This window comes from Helianthus annuus, chromosome 8 (genome assembly GCF_002127325.2).
Source record: "Helianthus annuus cultivar XRQ/B chromosome 8, HanXRQr2.0-SUNRISE, whole genome shotgun sequence".
NCBI lineage: Eukaryota > Viridiplantae > Streptophyta > Magnoliopsida > Asterales > Asteraceae > Helianthus > Helianthus annuus.
Genome location: NC_035440.2, coordinates 137,698,809 through 137,723,367, shown reverse-complemented (window position 1 = coordinate 137,723,367; position 24,559 = coordinate 137,698,809). Strand labels below are relative to the sequence as shown.

The following is a 24,559-nucleotide window of genomic DNA, read 5'->3' as shown; positions in this document are numbered from 1 at the left end:
ACATTATTTCATTGCTTGAAAATGAGAAAACATCTAAGGGATTATGGGAAGCTCTTGAAAGAAAATGTTTGGGAAGTGCCGAATTCATAAAGAACAAAAAGAAACTGCTTAGAAAAGAGTATGATCTATTTGGTTGTTTAAAAAATGAATCAATTTGTCAAATGATTGAGAGGTTTGGGCACTTGAAATTAGAACTAGCAAGACATGGGATTGAATACTCTCAAGAAGAGTTAGTCGATAAATTGTTTGACTCGTTGCCAGATGAGCTGGATTGGCAATATTATGCTTTGATGTTGAAGAATACAATCAAGTCTGAGGATCTTACAATCGGCTTGTTGATTGAAATATTTGAAAGCCATGAATTGGAGACCAGAAAAACAAATAAAGTCAAAACATACCAACAGAATGTGGAGCTATATTACAGAGGAAACATGTTTGAGCAAAAGTCAAATTCGGGATTTAGTGCTGAAAGCTCAAAGGATTCACCTCAGCAGAGTTCTTCAAGATATCCGGGTTATCATTCAATTTCTTCAAATCCAAACATAGTCCATTGCAATATCGCCATTGATCTGCAAAACTCTCAAAGTCTGAATACTGAAGCTGCCAAGCAACAAATGGTGTTCTTAGCATCCATCCTGGAATCGTACGAAAGTCTGATCGCAGGAAAAATTGGAAATCCAAAAATGACAAAAGAAGATTATGATCAGATCGATCCAGAGGAGATGGAGCTAATGGATATTAAATGGTGCATGGCTAGCACGATGAGGAGAGCACAACGATTCATGGAGATCACTGGAAGATCGTCTTTGGCATCTAGTGATTCGAAATTGGGATTTGATAAGGCAAAAGTTACCTGTTTCAAATGCAAACAGAAAGGACACTTCAAGAGAGAGTGTACCAACACGGAAACTGACGAACCCACGAATCCATTCAGAGATGATTACTACAAGAAAGCAATTTATCATCGTTCCAGTGGATCATCAAATGTGAATCAGAAACAGATCGATGAAGGGTCATCAAAATCTAGGGCGATGGCAGTTATTCATGACGATGAAGGTTACGACTGGAGTCAAGTTTACCCTGAAGAAGATGTGGTCGGATATGCATTTGTGGCTGAGGTTGATCCTGATAAATGGTGGAAAAGAGATTATGCAAGATGGGAAATCGAAAAATTCAGAGAACCATTCAAAGAAGCCCAAAGAGCCAAAAGATGGAATGATGAATTGGAGTGTTACATGGATCCACGGGGTAATCCAGTTGTTAACCCATCAAAAGTGGATTTTGAAGCTGTAACAAATTTGCTTCCAAGGCAGGCTACTTTCAACACAAGAAGGTTATCTGATAAAACATATCTGCCGGATTTGGAAAGCAAGATAAGAGAAGTTTGTGAAGTAAGTCTACCGAAGGTGGTAGAAATGAAGAAGAGAAAAGAAGAAGAATTGAAGAAGATGATTGAAGAAGTGAAGACTGTTGCAAAGCTTGCTGCTGAAGAAGAACAGAAGATGGTAGAAGAACAAAAGAAGGAAGAAGAAATGAAGAAGGAAGAAGAACAGAAGAAAGAAGGGGATCAGAAAGTTGGAATAGAAGAACCGGTGCTGAAAGAAAATGAGGTATGTGAATCTTCTGATCTTTCGAATGATGAAACTGTTGATAACAATAAAAACAAGTGCAGGAACTGCATAGAAATGTGCAAAGCTTGTACTGAAAAAGATGACATCATAAAAACAAAAGATAATGAAATAAATAAACTTGAAAATGTTTTCACAATAAAATGTAAAGAAATGATTGAAAAAGAAGAAATTTTGAAACAAGAAGTTGATAAGCTGACACAGAAATGTCATGATTTTGAAAAGGAAAATAAAATTTATAGATAAATGTGTACAGCAAAATGTGTTGATTGCGATGAAAAAGATAATAAGCTTCAAAATTTTCAAAAATGTAACATTTGTGCTCGAAATCATTATGAACAGTTCAATTATCAATAAAACAATGTTATTTGATCCCCATGTTTGTTTCGTTGTGTTTTACATTTTTCATGTTTTGACTTTTGTTCGATTTTAAACTCTACATCGCTTTCTTGAGAATTATACGCAAACTGGTGCGAAAACGTACTCAGTTTAATGCGACAAATACTCCGGAACATCAACATATACTCAACATACCTTAAATAACCTTTACATAACTTAGAAATAAGTTTTGAAGGCTTTGGTATGGCAAAAACAAGTTAATTCGCTTACAGGGACTAAACTTGACAAACTGCGAAAGTATGCCAATTTGAACTGTAACAAACATTCCGGAACATGACCATAAGTTAAACACACCTTAAATATCCTTTACGTAGCTTAGAAATAGGCTTTGAGAGGTTCGGTGTGCTAAAATAAACTTTTGGGTCATTCAGGGACTAAAAGTGTCAAAAAGTGCACAAGTTTGCACTTTCGCGCATAACTTACGTTCTAAATACATCCGGACATCCAAAAATTTATGTAAGCATCCTTATATTATGCCTTAGTTTTTGGCATGAGAAAAATCCATTCGTCGCGTCATTTGGATCGTTTTTCGCACTTATGCGCATTCCGTCGTAATTAAGCGAACATCACGATCGTACGGCCAAACGAACCAACATCCGGAATATTTTTGAGCATGTTTCATGTCCACAATGTTTAGACATCATTTTAGGGCCTTAAAGTTGGCTTTACGGGCCTTAGAAGTGTCGGAAATGGCTTAAACATGCAACAGTGACTAAAACTGTAATTTCTGAAAGTTGGTGCTGATCAGACAAGGCAAGGCGGCCCGTCTGAGTCTTGTGTGCATCCTAACGCGGGCCGCATCAGACAAACAGACCAGATTCAATGTTTTCTGATCCACTTACATTGGCCTTTCGATCACCCAAAGGGCAACGACACGTGTCAAATTCCTATGGTGGGGGCAAAATAAGCCACCACAACTTTGCGACAAGTGTACGGCTTAGATCGTGGCACGTTATTCAAGAAACGATCCTAACGATCTTGCTTTTCCTATAAATACCCCCCCCCCCTTTTGGTTAAAAACCCACAAAATCTGATCTAAAGCTCTAACTTGAGGCCTTTGCTTCATACCTGAGCTCCTGGATCGAGATTAGCTTTCGGGGACCCTTCGTAAGTGTTCTTTCGTTCTTTTATTCGCTTTTCAAGTCCGAAAGTCAAAGTTTTCTTTGACTTTCTGCGTTGACCAGCTTATGGTCAACACGAAGTTCGTTGGAACTTCATAACGTGAGCGTGATCACGATGGTTATAGTCCGTAGTGACTATACCTACTGATTACCACGTTATCTAGGCTCAGTGACGAGTCGTAGTTTCGGCCAAAATGCGCATTCTTGCGTATTTTGTAACCAAACTACTCGTGAGTATCAAAACCGTTTGTTTTGATACCAAACCTGTTTTCTAAACTTAGTTAACCATGTTCTAACATGCTTAGCTCGTCACTTTTAGTTTAGTGCTTATATAGGGTCGTAAGGTAAGCGATCTAAACAATCGCTTACACTTTCGAACCCGACCCATTTGGTCGATCATTAGGATCGACCAAACACATTAGGTGACCATAGCTGTAACCTTCCGAGGTTATACCTTGTGGTCACGATGTAGGCGTTCCAAACGCGTTCTTCGCGAACGACGCGTTAAGGTAACATAAGCTACCTAAACGGGTCGTGATGGGTCGTAAGCACTTAGGTTAGGTTTCATTTTAGTATGTAGGCTTTGTTAAACCATATTACGCGAGTCTCCATACTCGTTTGGTTTACGAACCCGCATACTATCCGATCCTTCCGATTTTGGTCCGGTATATTAATATAGCTACCTATTAGGTGCCGTTTGATATTCCGTGATCTCTAGCATTATTTGGTTATTATACAAGAACTACAAAGCAATCTCAGGTGAGTACATTGAACCCCTCTTTTACTGTTTTCCAAATTGTTTTGGGGTGAAACACATGTGCCTACTTGTTACTTTCATGCTTTCCTGTTTTCACATCATATACTTGCTATGTTCTTTAGTACACTGATTAGTACATGATTTACATTACATCTTTCTGCTACATATGTTTACTTAGCATATTAAGCACATTGTTTTACATTACCTTTTCTGCTATGTATGTTGACTGAGCATGCTAGCACATTGATTTACATGACTTTTATGCTATGTATGCCCATTGTGTGCGTACTTAGTACATCATTTTACACTACATTTTATGCTATGTATGCCCATTGTGTGCGTACTTAGTACAATTATTCAATCACATGCCTACATTTTGGTATGACATTTGGTTTGTTTAAATTATACAATGTACATTCATTAGCACCGATCATGCCGCCCGTTAGTAGGTAGTGGTACCATAGGAATTGACAACTCCCGTTCCGGACATCCTGGGTTGGTTTGGATGAAAGGAATGACCGAATTCGATACACATAACCTAGATAAACCTTTAATTTGTTTAAGGGTTTATCGCCACAGTCTCAAGGCTTGGATGTATGCATTTTCACAATACCGCATAAATGTTTGTATCAGTATAGCATGCAATTTTTCCACAAAACATAACTTTGACTTAAACTATGTTTAATTCAATACCCTGTTTTTGTGCATTTTTACCTATGGCCTAGTTGATATATTTCACATGCCATACATGATATTTTGGATACACATTACATGATCTACATTAAACATAAACATTTTGACATTTATATACACAATTGGTGGTTTACATTGAACATAGACATTTCGATATGGTTTACACATTAACACTTGACAATTGACTTATACATGAACAATTTACATGGTGGTTGGTTTGGGTAAATGATTTGAGTAACAAAACGGGTGTAATACGATACGAACATGGTGGATACGCCGCTGGTACTTCCTATGTATAAATGTTTGTATAATATTACATATCGTAGCGTTATCTAAATCATTTCAGTTTAGACATATTACGTTTTACACAAATAACATATTCTTCACAAGACATTATTTTTACCAATAACTTACCTTATTCAACTCATTTTACTTGGTTATTCGTTTAACCTTACATTTATCTATACATATCATCTGGTTTTATCGTTTTTCAAATGATTTACAAGACAAAACAATTTACAAGGTTCATGACTGGCTGTTATTAAACGTTTTCTTTAAACTCAAGTCATGAATCCCATTTTCACAAAACTTATGTATCTCACAGGCATTTTTATGCTGACGTACCTACTTTCACATGTGTTTTCAGGACCTGTCGCTTAGGATGATGAATGTGATACTAGGGCGGACCTGTGCCTTAGAGACATAAAACGAAGATAGACTAGTTTAATTATGTTATAAACACTTTATTTCCTGTTTTGAAACGTTGTAACACTCGGGTTTAATAAATAAAATATAACTTTGTATGCCATAGTTGTGAAACAATTAATTCTGTCCCAACACTCCCCGGCGTTTCCGCCGCGGTTGCATGTTATACGCGGCCGGGGTGTGACAAAAAAGAATATGATAATTTGAAGTGGTCGAGTCAGAGAGTACAAGAAGCTTATGATACTTTAAAGAGCCAAGTCAAAAGTTTTGATCAAAGACTGTCTGAAACTTTAACAACCAAAGAACTGTATGAGAGAAAGTTCAAAGAAAAGCAACTTGAATTAAACAAGTGTGTTGATGAAGTTGCTAATCTCAAACAAGTTCTGGTTGAAAAGGAAAAGATAGTTACAAAACTTCAAAGTTATCATAACTCTTCGTATATTCTCGAACGCATTTTCAACATCACACCAGATGACACAGATACTGACAAGAACAAAAAGGGTATTGGTTCAGAATTTCATCAGGTACCACCACCATTGAGAAACAATTATACCTTTTATGATGAGGAAAAGGTGGCAAAAGGTCTGAACATTGTTGACCAATTACCTGAATGTATCGATGTGATTTACACCAAATCTGATGAAGCTGATGATTCAGAGGTGGTAAGTAAGATTGTTGAAAGCGTTTTGAAAGATGAGTCAACCAAAGGTAAGCCTAGATCACATGATGAAAATGAGGGAAATTTTCATGATGGTTATCTCAAACATTCAAAATCTAAGAAAGTTGTGAATGATGATTCAAAAGGATTGGTTTATACCATGATTGGATCGGACAAATTATTCTTAGATATTGTATTCCTGATTCAAAATGTGATTTCAGAAAAGATTGATAAAGTTTTTAAGATGGTTGAGATCGAAAAATCAGAAATTTCAAAATTTGCTGGAAAGAACAAGAAAACTTTTTATAACAAACCCGGTTACAGAAAGAAGAATATGAAAGCAGGGTTGGGTTATAAAAAGAAACAGAATCAAAATAAAAGTTTTGAAAAACAAAATGTTCAAAAGAAAACGAATTTTGTTCATGGGAGAAGTTTGGAAGAAGAGAAAGAACTCCAATTTAGACGACAGTCTAATGAAGAGTTCTATAATCAGAAAAAGAAACAACAACAGGCTAAAGATGTTTCAAAGAAAACATGTTTTAAATGTGATCAAATTGGACATGTTGCACGCAAGTGTCCAAACACAAAGCCTGTTGATGTTGAAAAACAGAAGTCTGAAGATGTGAGACGAAAGTTTACCAGATTTGATTCAAAACAAACTTGGAAGTACAACACAAACAAGTTTGCTTCGAATCAAACTTGGAAACCAAAACAGACGAGGTCTAATTCAAGACAAACCAAGAATCCTTATACACCCAAATTCAGAACAACATAAAGTTGGCAAACATCAGTTGATATGACAAAGCCAAATCAATTTTGGAAACCAAAAATTGTTGTTCAAAGTCAAAATAATCAAAACGAGTCACGATTTTATAAAAGAAGCGCTTCAAAAGGACAGAACTGGGTGATTAAGAAAGAAGTGACTACTGTGAATAATGAGAAAGTCAAAACCAAAGATGAAAACGTTCTTGTACAAAATGACAAAGATTTTCCATCATTGAATGAATATTGTGTTGAAATGCCTAAGGTCCAACAGACCTGGGCTAAATTGTTCAAGTAATTGATTTTTTGTGAATGTGCAGGTGCTCATGAAGTTAAAATGTCAAGAAATAGAATTGATGAGCAGCCTGGCACAGGAGGAGAAGGCTGCAGAACCCTGGTTTGGTTGAACAAGGAGTTTATCAGTTTCTGTATATAAATAAACAATATTTTCAAAAAAAAAAGGAAAATAAAACCTAAAAATTGAAAATTTTAAAAAATCAAAAATATGTTTGTTTTTAAATTTATGTTACTTGAATATGCCGAAACCCTCACGGCGGAACAAACATGATTACTTACACAAGATTGAAAAACGGTTTTCAAACTGTCGAAAATCAATGGGTTGTAAATCATGGGGGTACGTTACGTTTTCTGCAAAACAGAGCATGAGAAGCAGAAAATGGATAACGAGACAAAGCTATCAGTATCCGTTTGTCAAATTTTCTTTAAATGTTTTGAATTTTAGGGGGAGTAAAAAATTTCAGAAAATACAAAAACATTAGAAAATTTGAAAAAGCCAAAAACATGACAAAATTCAAAAATTGAGTTTTTGTGTAAAAAGAGGAAATGATAGTACATCAGTAGACAATCACAGTACGCTAAAGAATTGTAATGCTATAATGTGATAAACGGTCTCACTGATGATATGCCAGTAGATTTTTACACGCTTAGTAGATTGTTTTCGAGATATAAACCTAAATATCAATACTTGCCTATTTCGTGGGGAACATCTCTCGGATGTATGGGTAACCCCCGAAATCTTGTTTGAAAGGTCCCTCTTTCTGAGATACTAGGTCTTTATACTCAGTGATATCTGGGGTATTATTCCGGGACTTCTGCTGAATGGAAGTTCTGACCTAGTCCCCGAATAATACTTTCTGCATTGCTTGAAACATAGCGCAGCCCTCAGCAAATTGATGAAACAATAAAATTGATAATCATTGCTGTTGTAAAAAGATCCTCTAAAGGGGACACACCGAAAAGTTGAAGCCGTCATCTCTCTGCGTATACGGAAGTATCGACCTGGGCTCTCACGACCCTCGCATCTAACCCCTTACAGATATCATCTGTGGTATATTCACCTGTAAGACTGAATATTGGGATCTGGATACGGGAGTATATTCTGAGGTGGGATACACGAATAAGTTAAGTCCTTAAAACACTAATCTCGTATCTCGAAACAGTTGAACTTTGTGTGAAAATTTAAGTGGATCAGTATACTGACAATCTAAGTGAATCGTTTAAAACTTAAAGTGTTTAAAGTTCAACGGTGCAAGTGATTTGTCATAAACTGATATGATTCTCTGACACAAACTCAAACAAAAATATTGTCTGTAAATATGTTTGTAAATATTTCTTTAACTGCTTTATGTTTCAGAAAAATACAAAAAGATTTTTGATTCTATTTTATTTTCGACAACCGGTGTCTGAATGCTGAGTTTCAAAATCTAAGTATGATGATTGTGTTTCTGAAAATAAACAAGTTCATTAATTTGAAACTTGAAATTTTAAAATCTAAAATCAAAAATCAAAAATAGTTTGTGAAATTTCCAAGGTCATTAAATTGGACTTGGATGATTAACTGTGAGGGATTTGGATGATTATATTGTTAAAATTAGTTGAATAGAGTCAGTTTACGATTCTGTTCGCTGAAACTGCCAAATCCATGAAGTTTGTTGATAGGGGAAGAAAATCAAGTTATCCTGGATATATTCATATTTTTATATCTTAAAGCCAGGATCTTGATTTAAAAATTTTAAAGAGCCAGAATACGATTTCTGGACAATTTCAAAATGCTTGAAACTTTTTACTTATAAACGTATGAGTTTTGCAGATGTTGTACTAGACTACGATCCCGACAGCCGAGTCTAAGGGGGAGTCTGAAGATGAGCTCAACGCAAACGGAAGCGTGTAAGGAGCCAGGTATCGTTCCTGGAAGAGCTTGTAACCGGAAAGCCAGGTGTCAATCCCAAAGCACAGAAGCTTGACAAAAGGGTGAGCCTGAAGTGTTTACCGAAAGGGGGAGCTAAAGCTAAAGACAGATCCACGGGGATTCTGTTTGAGAAAGAGGGAGTCTATGGTTGCTGATACCGTCAAACCTTCAAGAAGACTCAGAGAGAAAAAAAAGACTAGTCGCTACGAGTTTTGACTACAGATTGATTGCGGCAATATCCAAGGGGGAGTCTGTTAGTGCAGTAATGTCTATCGCCTTCGTCAATCAGAACCTTAGCAGAAAATGAAGAATTCTAGAGTTTATATTGTTTTTAGTAAGAAAATGCAAGGTGGCAATTGTCACACCCCGATTTCCACGTGTCTCACCGGTGGGCCCGGTGGGGGATTACCGTGACGTAGTTGGCAACAATATAGTCAAACCACACAATTATATGAATGCACAGCGGAAGCATAAAAATAAATATAATTCAACCATTGATTGTAATATCAAATGTATCACAAATAGTCGAATGGTATCCACAGGGGGATCAAAGTAATAAAAGTATTGTTCAACAGACAAGGCATCAAAAGCTTGCGAGACTCTTTAGGATGCTAAGGAGCTATAGCCAGCCGATTACGTTTAGTACCTGCACTTAATCTTTTTGGGGAAAATACGTCAGTTTACACTGGTAAATACATTCAACCGACACTTTTGTAAAATGTTTATTAAAATTGATTTGAATGCACTAGGCACAAACTCTTTTATAACTTGGGATAATTTATAATTAAATCTTTTAAAGAATTACATGTTTGCTATGTGTTCGGTCGCCCGGGTCGTGCCGGGTTAAAGTTTAATAGACACACCACATAGCATATAACACCATGGCAGGTAACCAACGGCTATACTATAATAATCATAGACATAATGTCGGGTGTACGCCTACACCCGGATGTCAAGGTCGTGGCCATTTCGTAAAATGATGCCAAGGATATCCGGGACATGGTCATTAAGCCCCCAAAGGCGTTAAGCCAACAAAACAAGTTTTTAAACGGGTCACATTGATAATACCCAACTACAAATGAGTTGGGGTCAATTGCCCGACCAAGCGGTATTTTAGATACCGTAACCCAAGCCCGTAATACGGAAAATAAGTTAAAAGTATTTACCTTTGCAAGTATAGTCCTTAATTGATTAAATCACAGATATCTTTTACTGGGCTCCTATTCTGGAACGAAGGTTTTAAAATAACCTATTAGAATCCTAACGGGTCTTTATATTAGCCGTAGCCTAGACCGGTCAGTTTCAAAGGATAGATACGGTTTAATCGCGTGAAAGGCGAAAACCGGGAATGGAATGTGATTCTGACCCAACAAGTTTGAAGGCTTGTTTTGTATGGGTTTAATATTCACACTCTGGATTTTGGGGTCAAAACAATATGGTTTAACCCGTATCGGCTAATTTATGTAAACTAGTTACATAAGCCGAACCGTGCGCGCAATAGGCGCAACGGGTAACCGTAAGAGTCTTACACTTGTTTCCTAAGTCAATATGCCTTAAAGAGGTTGGGGTATCAGTAGGATACCTTCCTTGATGCCCGTAACGAGTTTAAGTTTATTATACGCCCCGTAGGGGTTTTCTGGTCATTTTAAGGACTTTTAAAGAGCTTTCTGAGTTCTACAGGAAGTCTGAGTTTCCCGTGTCAAACTTTTGCGACATTCGGCTCCGAACCGGGTCAATATAGCAAATGGCCGAATCAAACGAGCTTAGACAAGTTAGTATACTTATTATCATGTTTTATGAGTGTTCAAACAGGTTACATATCACCTACATTACAGATTATGCAAGAATCGCAAAAATGGCTTTCTGTTAACTTTTTAAGTATACGTTTGACTCGACATTTGAACTAGTTAGAGTGGTGATCAGGGGGAACCCTTTTAGGGGTTTATTACCCACATAAACACCAACACATAACTACTTTTGATTCGACAATTCACTAGACCCTTCGTGATTTATCGCAAAGTCAATCGTTAGTTACGACGGATTGACTTTTAGGCTAAACTAAGCAAAAACAAAGCCATAGAAGGTTTGGCATACTTACAGAGACTTAGTGCTCGACTTAGGATTATAGAAGAACACTTGGGAGCTTCAGGAATGATCAGAAGATGTGTTTTGAGGTGTGGTGAACTTATGCACAATGTAGGCCTATTTATAGTGAAAGAATGGCCTCTAGATCATTATAACTCAGGCTACAAGTGAGTATGGATGTTCAGCAGGTGGCCCTTGATGCTAGGAGGCAAGTAGGGGGCGCCCATGCTTCACTTATTGCACTTTTGATCGTTCACAACTTCAAACAACAAGTATGTCCAAAGTTTCTGCATCTGGGTGGTTCACGCGGCCCGCATGGGAGATCAGGCAGCCTTGTACGCGGGCCGCCTGAGTTTTCATATCAGAACGCGTAACTGCAGGAGGCTCACGGCCCGCATCAACTTACCCATGACCTTTACGCGGCCCGCGTTAGGTCTAAATTTCTGGATTTTTGAATCTTTTATAATCATTGCCTAAATCTTTGTAATTAATAACGAAATCTTCGGTAATTAATAACCTGGCCTTTCGGGTTTGAAGGGGTAACTTTGCGATTTGGCCCTTGATTATTTACAACTAAGGGCCTCGTGTTATTTACCCGCATTGTTAAGTCCCCTGTTAGTTTGTTAATTATTCGGAAAGCCTTAACTTTCATTGTTGACGCTTTTAACCCTTCTCATACGAATTTGATCATAACTTTCTCGTTTTAAAACGGAACTTCGCGAAATTTATATAGTACATTCTAGTGAGTGTATTCTACTGTTACAAAGCATCGGGTACGTCAAAGGGTCACTCAGAGGTATAATTAAACATGTTGACACAGTTAACCCCTGCAGCTTGTAACCTCTCACTTTCTTCCGCGTTTCGCTTCCGTACGATCCATGATTTATTCGTTTGAAGGTACGAGCATCGTTTAGGGTTACTATACAGTATACTTACCCTTTTCTGACATTTATAACCCTCGAATTTGCATACTTTCAAGGTTTATCAACTTTAGTCCTTTATTTAATATTAAATGCCACGTGTAAACTCAAGACACGTGTCAATACATTATTGGACACAAAATTTCGAGGTGTTACATCCTCACCCCCTTAAAATAAATCTCGACCCGAGATTTACTCAAACAAATAAGGGTATTTCTCTTTCATCGTGGATTCAACTTCCCACGTGAATTCGGGACCTCTCCGGGCATCCCATTTAACCTTGACTATAGGTACATGCTTTCTTCGAAGCTTTTTCACCTGTCGGTCTTCAATCGACAAAGGCTTCTCCACAAACTTCAAGCTCTCATCTATATGCACATCTGTGTGTGGGATCACCAATGATTCATCAGCGAAGCACTTCTTTAGATTGCAGATGTGGAACACGTTGTGAATTCCATTGAGCTCTTCTGGTAAGTTCAACTTATAGGCAACTGACCCGACACGTTCGATAACCTCAAAAGGTCCTATGTATCTCGGGCTCAGTTTGCCCTTCTTACCGAAGCGCATATCCCCCTTCCAGGGTGATACTTTTAGTAGTACCTTTTCACCCACTTCGAAGTGAAAGTCCTTACGCTTTGGGTCAGCGTAACTTTTCTGCCTATCACGGGCAGCTTTGAGACGCTCTCGAATCTGGACAATCTTGTCCGTTGTTTCGAAGACTATCTCTGGTCCTGATAATTGGACCTCTCCCACTTCCGCCCAACAAACAGGCGATCTACACTTTCTACCGTATAATGCCTCGAAAGGCGCAGCCTTTATGCTGGTATGGTAGCTATTGTTGTAGGAGAATTCGATTAGTGGTAGGTTCTTATCCCAACTACCACCTAAATCGATAACACATGCCCACAGCATGTCTTCCAACGTTTGAATAGTACGCTCACTCTTACCGTCTGTCTGAGGATGGTAAGCCGTACTAAAATTCAAGCGTGTGCCCAAAGATTGCTGAAAGCTTTTCCAGAAATGAGACGTGTATCTAGTATCTCCGTCTGAGATAATGGACACAGGTATGCCATGTAGGGCTACAATCTTATCAACGTATAGCTGGGCTAATGTGTCGGAGCTATAAGTCTCCTTGATGGGTAGGAAATGAGCTGACTTAGTCAGTCTATCAACTATAACCCATATTGTGTCATTTCCTTTGCTCGTCTTGGGTAACTTGGTGATAAAATCCATAGTTACACATTCCCATTTCCATTCAGGAAGTTCAGGCTGTTGTAGCAAGCCAGATGGCTTTTGATGCTCAGCCTTGACTTGCGCACAAGTTAAGCATTTGGCTACATAAGCGGCTAGAGACTTTTTCAAGCCTATCCACCAATAATTCGCCTTTAGATCCTGATACATTTTATCTGCTCCAGGATGGACAGAATATTTGGAACTATGGGCTTCCTGGAGGATAACATCTCGTAGTCCCCCATAAATAGGAAACCATATTCGCCCATTCAATCGCAAAATTCCATCCTTGCTAAGAGTTAACTGCTCCTCAGTCACTCCCAGCTTCTCCTTAGGATAGTTAGCTTCCAAAACAGCTTCTCTCTGTGCAACTAACACCCTTTCAATCAGATTATTCTTTACTTCAATGCTCTTAGCATTGATTCGGATGGGTTTCATCCTTTCTTTCCGGCTCAGGGCATCAGCGACTACATTCGCCTTGCCGGGATGGTATCTGATCTCACAATCATAATCATTTAAGGTCTCCATCCAACGGCGTTGCCTCATGTTTAGCTCCTTCTGATTAAACAGATGTTGAAGGCTCTTGTGATCTGAATAGATCACAAACTTGATTCCGTACAGATAATGCCTCCACAGTTTTAGTGCGAACACAACGGCACCCAACTCCAGGTCATGGGTGGTGTAATTCTTTTCGTGCACCTTTAACTGTCTCGAAGCATAGGCAATCACCTTGCCTTTCTGCATGAGCACACACCCCATGCCAGTGTGTGACGCGTCGCAGTAAACTACGAACTCTTCGGTACCTTCCGGTATTGTCAACACAGGAGCGTTGCTCAGCTTTTGCTTTAAAATATCAAAGGACTCTTGCTGCTTAGGGCCCCAAACAAACTTTTCCTTCTTCTTGGTCAAGGAGGTTAAGGGCGCAGCAATCCTTGAAAAATTTTCAATGAATCTTCTGTAGTATCCTGCTAACCCCAGGAAACTACGGATCTCTGTAGGCGTCTTTGGCTCTTGCCAATTCATGACTGCCTCTACCTTAGCGGGATCCACCTGGATACCACGCTCGCTGACGACATGTCCAAGAAATTGGACTTCTCGTAGCCAAAATTCGCATTTAGAGAATTTGGCATAGAGTTTCTCGCGATGCAGCAATTTGAGAATACAACGTAGGTGTTTCTCATGGTCAACTTTGTTCCTTGAGTAGATAAGAATGTCGTCGATGAACAAGATGACGAATTTGTCTAAGTACGGCTTGCAGACGCGATTCATGAGATCCATGAACGCAGCCGGTGCATTTGTGAGCCCAAAAGGCATCACTAGGAACTCATAGTGACCGTAACGAGTCCTAAATGTTGTTTTATGTACGTCCTCATCTCTGACTTTCAGCTGATGGTAGCCCGACCTCAAGTCGATCTTCGAGAAGTAGCTAGCCCCTTGTAATTGATCAAACAAATCGTCGATCCTTGGCAATGGATATCTATTCTTTATCGTGACCTTATTAAGTTCACGATAATCGATGCACAGACGCATCGATCCGTCCTTCTTCTTAACAAACAGGACAGGTGCTCCCCAGGGAGATGAACTAGGCTTGATGAAACCTCTTGCTAACAGTTCATCCAGCTGGGTCCTTAATTCCTTCATTTCGGTTGGCGCTAGCCTGTAAGGTGCCCTAGCAATAGGAGCTGCTCCAGGGATGATATCGATTCTGAGTTCCACTTGCCTATCTGGTGGCAACCCAGGTAGGTCTTCGGGGAAAACTTCCGGATACTCCGAAATGACGGGAATATCTTCTATCTTTGGTTTGGGCTCTTCAATAATCACCTGTGCCATGTAGATGACACAGCCTCTTTTTAAACATCTTGAAGCCTTGAGCATAGTTACGTTCTCGGGCAATCCATACTGCGTATCTCCTCGAATGGTGCAGTCGGGGTCTTTAGCACTATTTGTTTTCTGTTGCAGACGATCTGGGCCTGGTTGTGGGATAACCAGCCCATACCCAGAACGATGTCAAAACCAGCCAGCTTAAAGGGAAGTAGAGATAGTGGAAAAGAGTGGTTCTTAATGGATATCACACATCCATCTAGTATAGTGGAGACGGTTTCTACTGTGCCGTCTGCTAGCTCTACCTCGTATTTCACATTTAGGGTTTTGACAGGCATATTCAGCAATTTGCAAAATTTTTGGTCTACGAAGGACTTATCAGCGCCTGAATCGAAAAGTACTCTTGCAAAGATATTATTTACGAGAAATGTACCTGTGATTACGTTGTCGTCTTGCAAAGCTTCCTTCACATCCATCTTGAAGACTCTAGCGTTATTCTTTTTGGTTTCTTCTGTCTTCTTGGCGAATTTGGGGCAGTTGCTTTTAATGTGCCCCTTCTCACTGTAGTTATAGCAGGTTGCATCCTTTATTTTATTGCAGTCCACAGTCTTGTGGTCCTTGGACTTGCACAGTCCACAAGTATACGACCTCGACTGAGACTGTGAGTTCGACCCAAGCCTACATTTCCCAAAGTGATACTTCTGGCAGTTTTTACACTTGGGCTTCTCTCCAGATTGCTGCCCATCCTTCCTCGACTTTGTCCCTCTCTTGCCATCACCGTTTCCACGGTGTTTCTTGCCCGACCTTCGTGAGGTATCGTCCTCACGCTTCCTCTTCTCGGCCTCTTTGTTCCTCAGCGATCTCAGTCGAACCGCGTCCATTGTGAGGGACAAAGAGAGGTCAGTTACAGACCTGAAGGTCGTTGGCCGAGAGGCCTTCACACTTGCCTTTATTGCGGGTTCTAACCCCCCGATAAAACGAGCGATTCTCCTTGGCTCCGGGGTTACCAGGTATGGAACCAACCGAGACATTGTGTTGAAGCTCGTTAAGTAGGCTTGGCAGTCCAGGTTTGTCATCACTAATGATACAAAATCGGACTCTATCTTCTCCACCTCATGTTGAGGGCAGTAATTTTCTTTGATGAGAGAAATGAATTCCTCCCATGTCATGCTGTATAGCACAGTTTTTCCCGAGGCCTGAACCAACGCCCTCCACCAAGCCAGGGCCTCGCCCTTAAACGATTGCGACACAAACTTTACCACATCCCTTTCTGCACAGCCACTGATGTCCACCACGGTGTCCATCTCATCCAACCACGTCATACAATCAACGGCACCTTTCTCCCCCGTGAAGTCTCGGGGTTTACAAGACACAAAGTACTTGTAGGTGCAGCCCCTGGCACGGGATGCATCAGTATACTCCCTTTCACGACGAACACTGTTTTCATTGGACGAGTGATTATCGTCGTCCTTTTTGGGCTTGGACAGTGGTTTGTTGTGGGATTTTGAGTGTGTTTTCGGCTTGGAGAGTGGTTTGGAAGCGGTTCTGCTTCGAGATTCGGTATATTGTCGATCTAGAGCTGCCTGAACAGCGTTGTCGACGAGAGCTTTTAATTGAGTGCCCGTTAAATGTACTTGGGCATTATCATATTCATCTTCACTCGTATGACTATTTTCTCCATTAGGATTCGCCATGGTAACTTAAATCTGTCACAGAAGATAACGAAAATTTTATTTAGGAGTTCATTATTGAATTGTCTTTTATGGCAATTCATTAACCATGGTTACGAAGACCATATCTGGTTAATTTGTTACTCTCTTTTTATTTAGGATTTGAACATACTTATCCTAATTACAAATAATATTGCTAGTGGCATAAAAGCCTAGTCACGAGGACGTTATTATAATATTAGCCGAGATTACAGAGAACCAAGGTATGAACGTTTGAACTGTAGTTCTTTTACCCCTTCTGACAGGGAGTCATAGACCACCACTGTCTTTTGTCTTATTATGACAACAATTATGGCCCGTAGGCACTACATCACCAATGGATGTTTGATAATTCGGCCCGTAGGCACTACATCGCTAATGGATGTTTAACAAGTGATCATCTTCATTGATGATTTAACCCATGATTTATTATATCATTAATTTGGGCTTTGGAATCCTTTAAAGGATTCTTGTATAAGAATGACGTGTGCGATTTTAACGAATCACATCTGCCATGATTGTTAACATGCTTACAGAGGTTAACAGGGAATCTGAATCTTTTAATTAGGTCTTACCATCTTGGCCGGATCTTAAAAGACACCTGGCTAGGTTTCACTCTTAAGATTCTTTATTAGGCAGATTTTATTTAAAAGGAATGATTTTGATTTATTTCATATATAGTAATAGCAAAAATGAAATTCATAACATAACATTCCATAACTTCAATACGATTACACGCTGCCCTAAACGGGACTTTTAAACAAGTACATACCTACATAGAGGTTAAAATAAGAGACAAGTCCACGCAGGGACTAATACAAGATAGATGTCCGCGCAGGGACTAAAAGATAAGTCCACGTAGGGACTGAAATACGATAAATGTCCACGCAGGGACTTTATTAAAAAACAGACATTACATTAGAACATATATAAGGACTAATGGTCACGTTTCTTCTTCTTGCCTTTCAACAGGTTCGCTAGACCCTTAAGGAATCCCCTGTTGTTCTTTCGTTCTTCCTCGAAATCCCGTTCCACAGGAGTTAAGCGGTGGAGGATTTCTTCTTGTTCGGGCGGAGAAAAACGTGGTTGTGGCGCCGGTTGCGGAACTGGAGGTCTAGGAGGTGCTGGATACCCATGAGCTGAGTAGTCCGGTATCCCCATGTTCCCAAAAGCTCCGTCGGGATAGCGGGCATTATACCTAGCCGCTACCACATATGGGTCGCGCTCATAGTTGTAATTGTAATGTGCGTGCGACGATGGTTCGAACGGGTTGTATGCCATTGGACCCGTGTATGCAGGTATTGGGTGGTCATACCCAAATGGTGGCGAAGATGGTGCAACTGGTGCGGAGTTCGCCTCATGTACTGGACTTGAAGGTCCTTCTTCTTGTAGTGGCGGGTAGTGGCTACTACTAGAGTGTCGAGGGGTGCTGAAGTGGAATTCCCCTCCTCGGGTGGACATACGAGCACCCGATCTCCTACGCCTCGGCGGATCAGGCATTACTGGTTGAACCGGTGGCGGTGGTGGTGGCGTAACTGCCACGAAACGTGGATCCTCGGAGGGATCTTGTTGTTGTTGCTGCTCGTGCTGCGATGTTTGATGGGAGGGTGTGAAGTACCACTCGTGTTGGTTGAACAGCGCTTGAAAGCTATCTGGCCCTTGATAAGGTGTGCCATGAAAAGAAGATCCATCTGAGATCTCGATAGGATGTGTGGGCGTACCACGAGCAGGTTCGATTGGATCAGTGTCCTCATCCATATGGTCTTCTGAGAAGTGATCCTGTGGTCCTAACAGAACAAAGCCTGCAGGTTCCTGAATGTAATCTGCGGGGTTAAACTGGCTTCTGAAGTAAGGAGTGGGATCGTCAAAAGCACGGTGCGATACCGAACGCTGTAGTGGCATGTAGGAGGGTTGGGGGTTATTGGGATCATTTTCGGAATTTGGCCCGAACGAGTGCCGGTACGATGGCGTCGAGCTATGCGAGGTAGAATGCCTCGCAGATTCTAAAAGGTCTCTTCGCCTTTGCGGTTCTTCACTCCTTGTGGTCGAAGGAGCTCGCGTGTTTGAAGGTCCAGCTTCGTGATCGTGGTGAGTAACGATCTCTCCTCTGCCTCTTCTTCCCCTTCCTCTTCCTCGGAAAATTACAGGTGCCATATTTCCTGCTTTTAAAACTTTAAATAATAATAATAATAAAAAGACAAACTGGAATAACAATTCGAATTTGTCCTAGGTTCTTGTCTAGACTCAAGTATGTGCAATTGTGTCACTGAGATTAAACACATTAGGATAGTGTTTAATTCACTCAATGTTGGCTCTGATACCAACCTGTCACACCCCGATTTCCACGTGTCTCACCGGTGGGCCTGGTGGGGGATTACCGTGACGTAGTTGGCAACAATATAGTCAAACCACACAATTATATGAATGCACAGCGGAAGCATAAAAATAAATATAATTTAACCATTGATTGTAATATCGAATGTATCACAAATAGTCGAATGGTATCCACAGGGGGATCAAAGTAATAAAAGTATTGTTCAACAGAATTATATGAATGCACAGCGGAAGCATAAAAATAAATATAATTTAACTATTGATTGTAATATCGAATGTATCACAAATAGTCGAATGGTATCCACAGGGGGATCAAAGTAATAAAAGTATTGTTCAACAGACAAGGCATCAAAAGCTTGCGAGACTCTTTAGGATGCTAAGGAGCTATAGCCAGCCGATTACGTTTAGTACCTGCACTTAATCTTTTTGGGGAAAATACGTCAGTTTACACTGGTAAATACATTCATCCGACACTTTTGTAAAATGTTTATTAAAATTGATTTGAATGCACTAGGCACAAACTCTTTTATAACTTGGGATAATTTATAATTAAATCTTGTAAAGAATTACATGTTTGCTATGCGTTCGGTCGCCCGGGTCGTGCCGGGTTAAAGTTTAATAGACACACCACATAGCATATAACACCGTGGCGGGTAACCAACGGCTATACTATTATAATCATAGACATAATGCCGGGTGTACGCCTACACCCGGATGTCGAGGTCGTGGCCATTTCGTAAAATGATGCCAAGGATATCCGGGACATGGTCATTAAGCCCCCAAAGGCATTAAGCCAACAAAACATGTTTTTAAACGGGTCACATTGATAATACCCAACTACAAATGAGTTGGGGTCAATTGCCCGACCAAGCGGTATTTTAGATACCGTAACCCAAGCCCGTAATACGGAAAATAAGTTAAAAGTATTTACCTTTGCAAGTATAGTCCTTAATTGATTAAATCACAGATATCTTTTACTGGGCTCCTATTCTGGAACGAAGGTTTTAAAATAACCTATTAGAATCCTAACGGGTCTTTATATTAGCCGTAGCCTAGACCGGTCAGTTTCAAAGGATAGATACGGTTTAATCGCGTGAAAGGCGAAAACCGGGAATGGAATGTGATTCTGACCCAACAAGTTTGAAAGCTTTTTTTGTATGGGTTTAATATTCACTATCTGGATTTTGGGGTCAAAACAATATGGTTTGACCCGTATCGGCTAATTTATGTAAACTAGTTACATAAGCCGAACCGTGCGCGCAATAGGCGCAACGGGTAACCGTAAGAGTCTTACACTTGTTTCCTAAGTCAATATGCCTTAAATAGGTTGGGGTATCAGTAGGATACCTTCCTTGATGTCCGTAACGAGTTTAAGTTTATTATACGCCCCGTAGGGGTTTTCTGATCATTTTAAGGACTTTTAAAGAGCTTTCTGAGTTCTACAGGAAGTCTGAGTTTCCCGTACAGTTTATAAAGTCCAAAATACTTTATTTATTATTTAAAATTAGTAGCAATTGGAATCGGGTCAAAAGACCTTGTAGAACTCAAGTTTTGGCCGAAAAGGGCATATTCGGTATTTACCGAACCGTAGCCATAACCGCAGGTTATGAGCAGGTTAAAATTAATTAAAAATCTTTAAAATTCCCAAAATATTATTTTACAACAGTGAGTAAAAGGTTTGGTGTTGGAATCTTGGTTTAGGTAGGCGTTATGCTAATCGCGCCGTTTATTACAAAAGTTTCCTTTAATTGCGCTATTTAGCATAACTCCTATTCTAGACCTCGGATTGGCGTGAAACTTTAGGGACATGCTTAGAATTTAGTAAGCAAGGTTATGGTCCCTTCACGTGTCCGAAATACTCGTTTTATTTTGAAAAGGGCGTTACGGCCAACTTTTAAGCAATTAACGGAAATGCGTAAAAGACTCGGACAAACAACGAACCGGTCACAGAGGGTGGTACCATCACGTGACCTGGTCCTAAGAGAGTCCTAAGGCATATCTACATTGCACTAAAACGGGTCAGAACTGAAGTCAAAGCAAAAGTCAAACTTTTGCGACATTCGGCTCCGAACCGGGTCAATATAGCAAATGGCCGAATCAAACGATCTTAGACAAGTTAGTATACTTATTATCATGTTTTATGAGTGTTCAAATAGGTTACATATCACCTACATTACAGATTATGCAAGAATCGCAAAAATGGCTTTCTGTTGACTTTTTAAGTATACGTTTGACTCGACATTTGAACTAGTTAGATTGGTGATCAGGGGGAACCCTTTTAGGGGTTTATTACCCACATAAACACCAACACATAACTACTTTTGATTCGACAATTCACTGGACCCTTCGTGATTTATCGCAAAGTCAATCGTTAGTTACGACGGATTGACTTTTAGGCTAAACTAAGCAAAAACAAAGCCATAGAAGGTTTGGCATACTTACAGAGACTTAGTGCACGACTTAGGATTATAGAAGAACACTTGGGAGCTTCAGGAATGATCAGAAGATGTGTTTTGAGGTGTGGTGAACTTATGCACAATGTAGGCCTATTTATAGTGAAAGAATGGCCTCTAGATCATTACAACTCAGGCTACAAGTGAGTATGGATGTTCAGCAGGTGGCCCTTGATGCTAGGAGGCAAGTAGGGGGCGCCCATGCTTCACTTATTGCACTTTTGATCGTTCACAACTTCAAACAGCAAGTCTATCCAAAGTTTCTGCATCTGGGTGGTTCACGCGGCCCGTATGGGAGATCAGGCAGCCTTGTACGCGGGCCGCCTGAGTTTTCATATCAGAACGCGTAACTGCAGGAGGCTCGCGGCCCGCATCAACTTACCCATGACCTTTACGCGGCCCGCATTAGGTCTAAATTTCTGGATTTTTTAATCTTTTATAATCATTGCCTAAATCTTTGTAATTAATAACGAAATCTTCGGTAATTAATAACCTGACCTTTCGGGTTTGAAGGGGTAACTTTGCGATTTGGCCCTTGATTATTTACAGCTAAGGGCCTCGTGTTATTTACCCGCATTGTTAAGTCCCCTGTTAGTTTGTTAATTATTCGGAAAGCCTTAACTTTCATTGTTGACGCTTTTAACCCTTCTCATACGAATTTGATCATAACTTTCTCTTTTTAAAATGGAACTTCGCGAAATTTATATAGTACATTCTAGTGAGTGTATTCTACTGTTACAAAGCCTCGGGTACGTCAAAGGGTCACTCAGAGGTATAATTAAACATGTTGACACAGTTAACCCCTGCAGCTTGTAACCTCTCACTTTCTTCCGCGTTTCGCTTCCGTACGATCCATGATTTATTCGTTTGAAGGTACGAGCATCGTTTAGGGTTACTATACAGTATACTTACCCTTGTTTGACATTTATAACCCTCGAATTTGCATACTTTCAAGGTTTGTCAACTTTAGTCCTTTATTTAATATTAAATGCCACGTGTAAACTCAAGACACGTGTCAATACATTATTGGACACAAAATTTTGAGGTGTTACAGCAATATTGTAATTATGAGGGAATCACTCATATGCCTTGGCCTATAAATAGGAGCTTTAGGGTTAACATTAGAGACTTTTGGCCATTTGTGTAACTTGGAGCTTAGAGGTTAGAGAGAGAAAGTGCTTCAAGTGGTGATTCAAGGTTTGTACTACTTTCGTATCATTCAATGGAATCACAGATTTAGTACGGTTTGTGTTTTCGGTCTCGTTCGTGCACAGATTCCGCACGTCGCACGGTCGTTTCGCAATCGATTTGGTGTCAAATCCGGGACCTACAAAACATTGATGAGATAAATGATTTTGCGAAATGGCTTCTTGAAATTGGTGAAGGCAATCTCGGTGATGGTAACAATGGCGATTCAACTATAGAAATACCAAACGATCTTTTAATCATTGATTCAATTGATCCAATTCAAAGCTTGATTGACTTTGTATATCCGTCAGTTCTTCACCGTTTTAAAGATCGTGACTACTTTTCAGAAAGAGCCATACTTGCTCCTAAAAATGAAGTTGTACATGGTATCAATGATCGTTTGCTTGCATTATTTCCCGGTGAAGAAGTAGAGTATCTTAGCTCAGATAGTCTATGCCCAACTGAGGAAATTAATGATCCATTACACCAAGATTTGTATAATCCTGATGTGTTAAATAGTGTCATTGTTTCTGGCTTACTCAATCATAGATTGGTGTTAAAGTTGGGTGTTCCAGTCATGCTTTTGAGGAACATTGATCAGCAAAATGGTTTATGCAATGGTACGTGTCTTCAGATTACACGTCTTGGTAAACGTGTTATCGAGGCTGAGATACTATCGGGAGGTAATGTTGGTTCAAGAACTTACATACCCAGAATTAGCATGATACCGTCGGACAAGAAAATACCCTTCAAGTTTCAACGAAGGCAGTTTCCAATAACCGTATGTTTTGCCATGACTATTAACAAAAGTCAAGGACAGTCTCTTTCCAGAGTTGGTCTGTACCTAAGAGACCCCGTTTTCTCACATGGCCAACTTTATGTTGCGTTGTCGAGAGTAAAGACCAGAGATGGCGTGAAGCTTTTAATATTTGACAAAGATGGAAGGCCAACGAATACAACTGCAAATGTTGTTTACAAAGAAATATTTGGAAAACTGTAGTTGAAAATTTAAACTTTTGTTTCAGATTGTAAGTTTTGAAGTTTATTTTTTTATATAAATTGTTGATTTTATTTTACATCTTGATTTATTATAATTGTAATTAAGTTTTAAATCATATTATTTAAGTATACCTACCATTTGCAGTATTCGTTTAGACAATTTGTAAAATTTTGTTGAAATATAAATATTACAATTTATTATAAACTTTTGGTAAAGTATTAATTTATATTACCCGTATTAGTGAAAGTGTTTTGATAAAGTTTTTTTAACTATTAGAGATCTTTAAGGGGTCAATTTGTAATTATATTTTATTTACTTCAAAATTGGCGCAACTCAAAACAAAACCACCATATCACCTGCAACATCATTACCCATCAAGATCACTTACACCTCCTCTCTCAGTTATCGTTTCTTCACCGCCATTGTTGCTTAGGGTTTCAATCTTCATTACTATCATCTTCTACACTACAATCAACAGAAGAAGGTATGTTCTTGATCTTTAATCCGGCTATTGAGAGGTTTTCCTCCTATTGTTTTGCAGTGTTCCGATTTAGATGTTATATTTACAAGATTTTACAATGCTCTTATGTTAAATCCACTGTTATACTTAAATTTCTTGAATAACAATCCGATTCTGATTTTGATTTTATCTTTACAACAATTTCCCACTATTTTATGTTTCTTAATTTCCTTTTTCATGGTAAACCATAATTATTTGATAATAATGTGATTAAAATTTACGTTCACAGATAATAGCTAAGTCAAATTTGGTTATTGATTGTACTTTTGATTTATATGTATACTTTCTATCTTTATCAGTAATAATTTTCCATCTTTAGTCATTGTTAATTTGAAGAATAAAATATTTTCTTTGTTTTGAATGTGTT

The 24,559-nt window shown here is 39.3% G+C and overlaps 1 protein-coding gene across 1 annotated transcript; it reads left to right on the top strand.

Moving 5' to 3' along the window:
• The first annotated feature begins 1,502 nt into the window (after positions 1 to 1,502).
• On the top strand, positions 1,503 to 23,672 carry LOC110913817 (ATP-dependent DNA helicase PIF1-like). Its single transcript, XM_022158636.1, has 3 exons — positions 1,503 to 1,610; positions 7,044 to 7,125; positions 22,759 to 23,672. Exons 1-3 carry the CDS (start codon positions 1,503 to 1,505, stop codon positions 23,670 to 23,672), a joined length of 1,104 nt encoding a protein of 367 aa, XP_022014328.1.
• Positions 23,673 to 24,559: the final 887 nt, after the last annotated feature.

What these genes read in the sequence shown, in the direction of transcription:
- LOC110913817 (XM_022158636.1), top strand. Translation starts at nt 1,503, where the DNA reads ATGGTAGAAGAACAAAAGAAGGAAGAAGAAATGAAGAAGGAAGAAGAA. An exon ending in CGGTGCTGAAAGAAAATGAG is followed by an intron (nt 1,611 to 7,043) that starts GTATGTGAATCT and finishes GTGAATGTGCAG; the next exon opens with GTGCTCATGAAGTTAAAATG. An exon ending in GGCTGCAGAACCCTGGTTTG is followed by an intron (nt 7,126 to 22,758) that starts GTTGAACAAGGA and finishes GTTCGTGCACAG; the next exon opens with ATTCCGCACGTCGCACGGTC.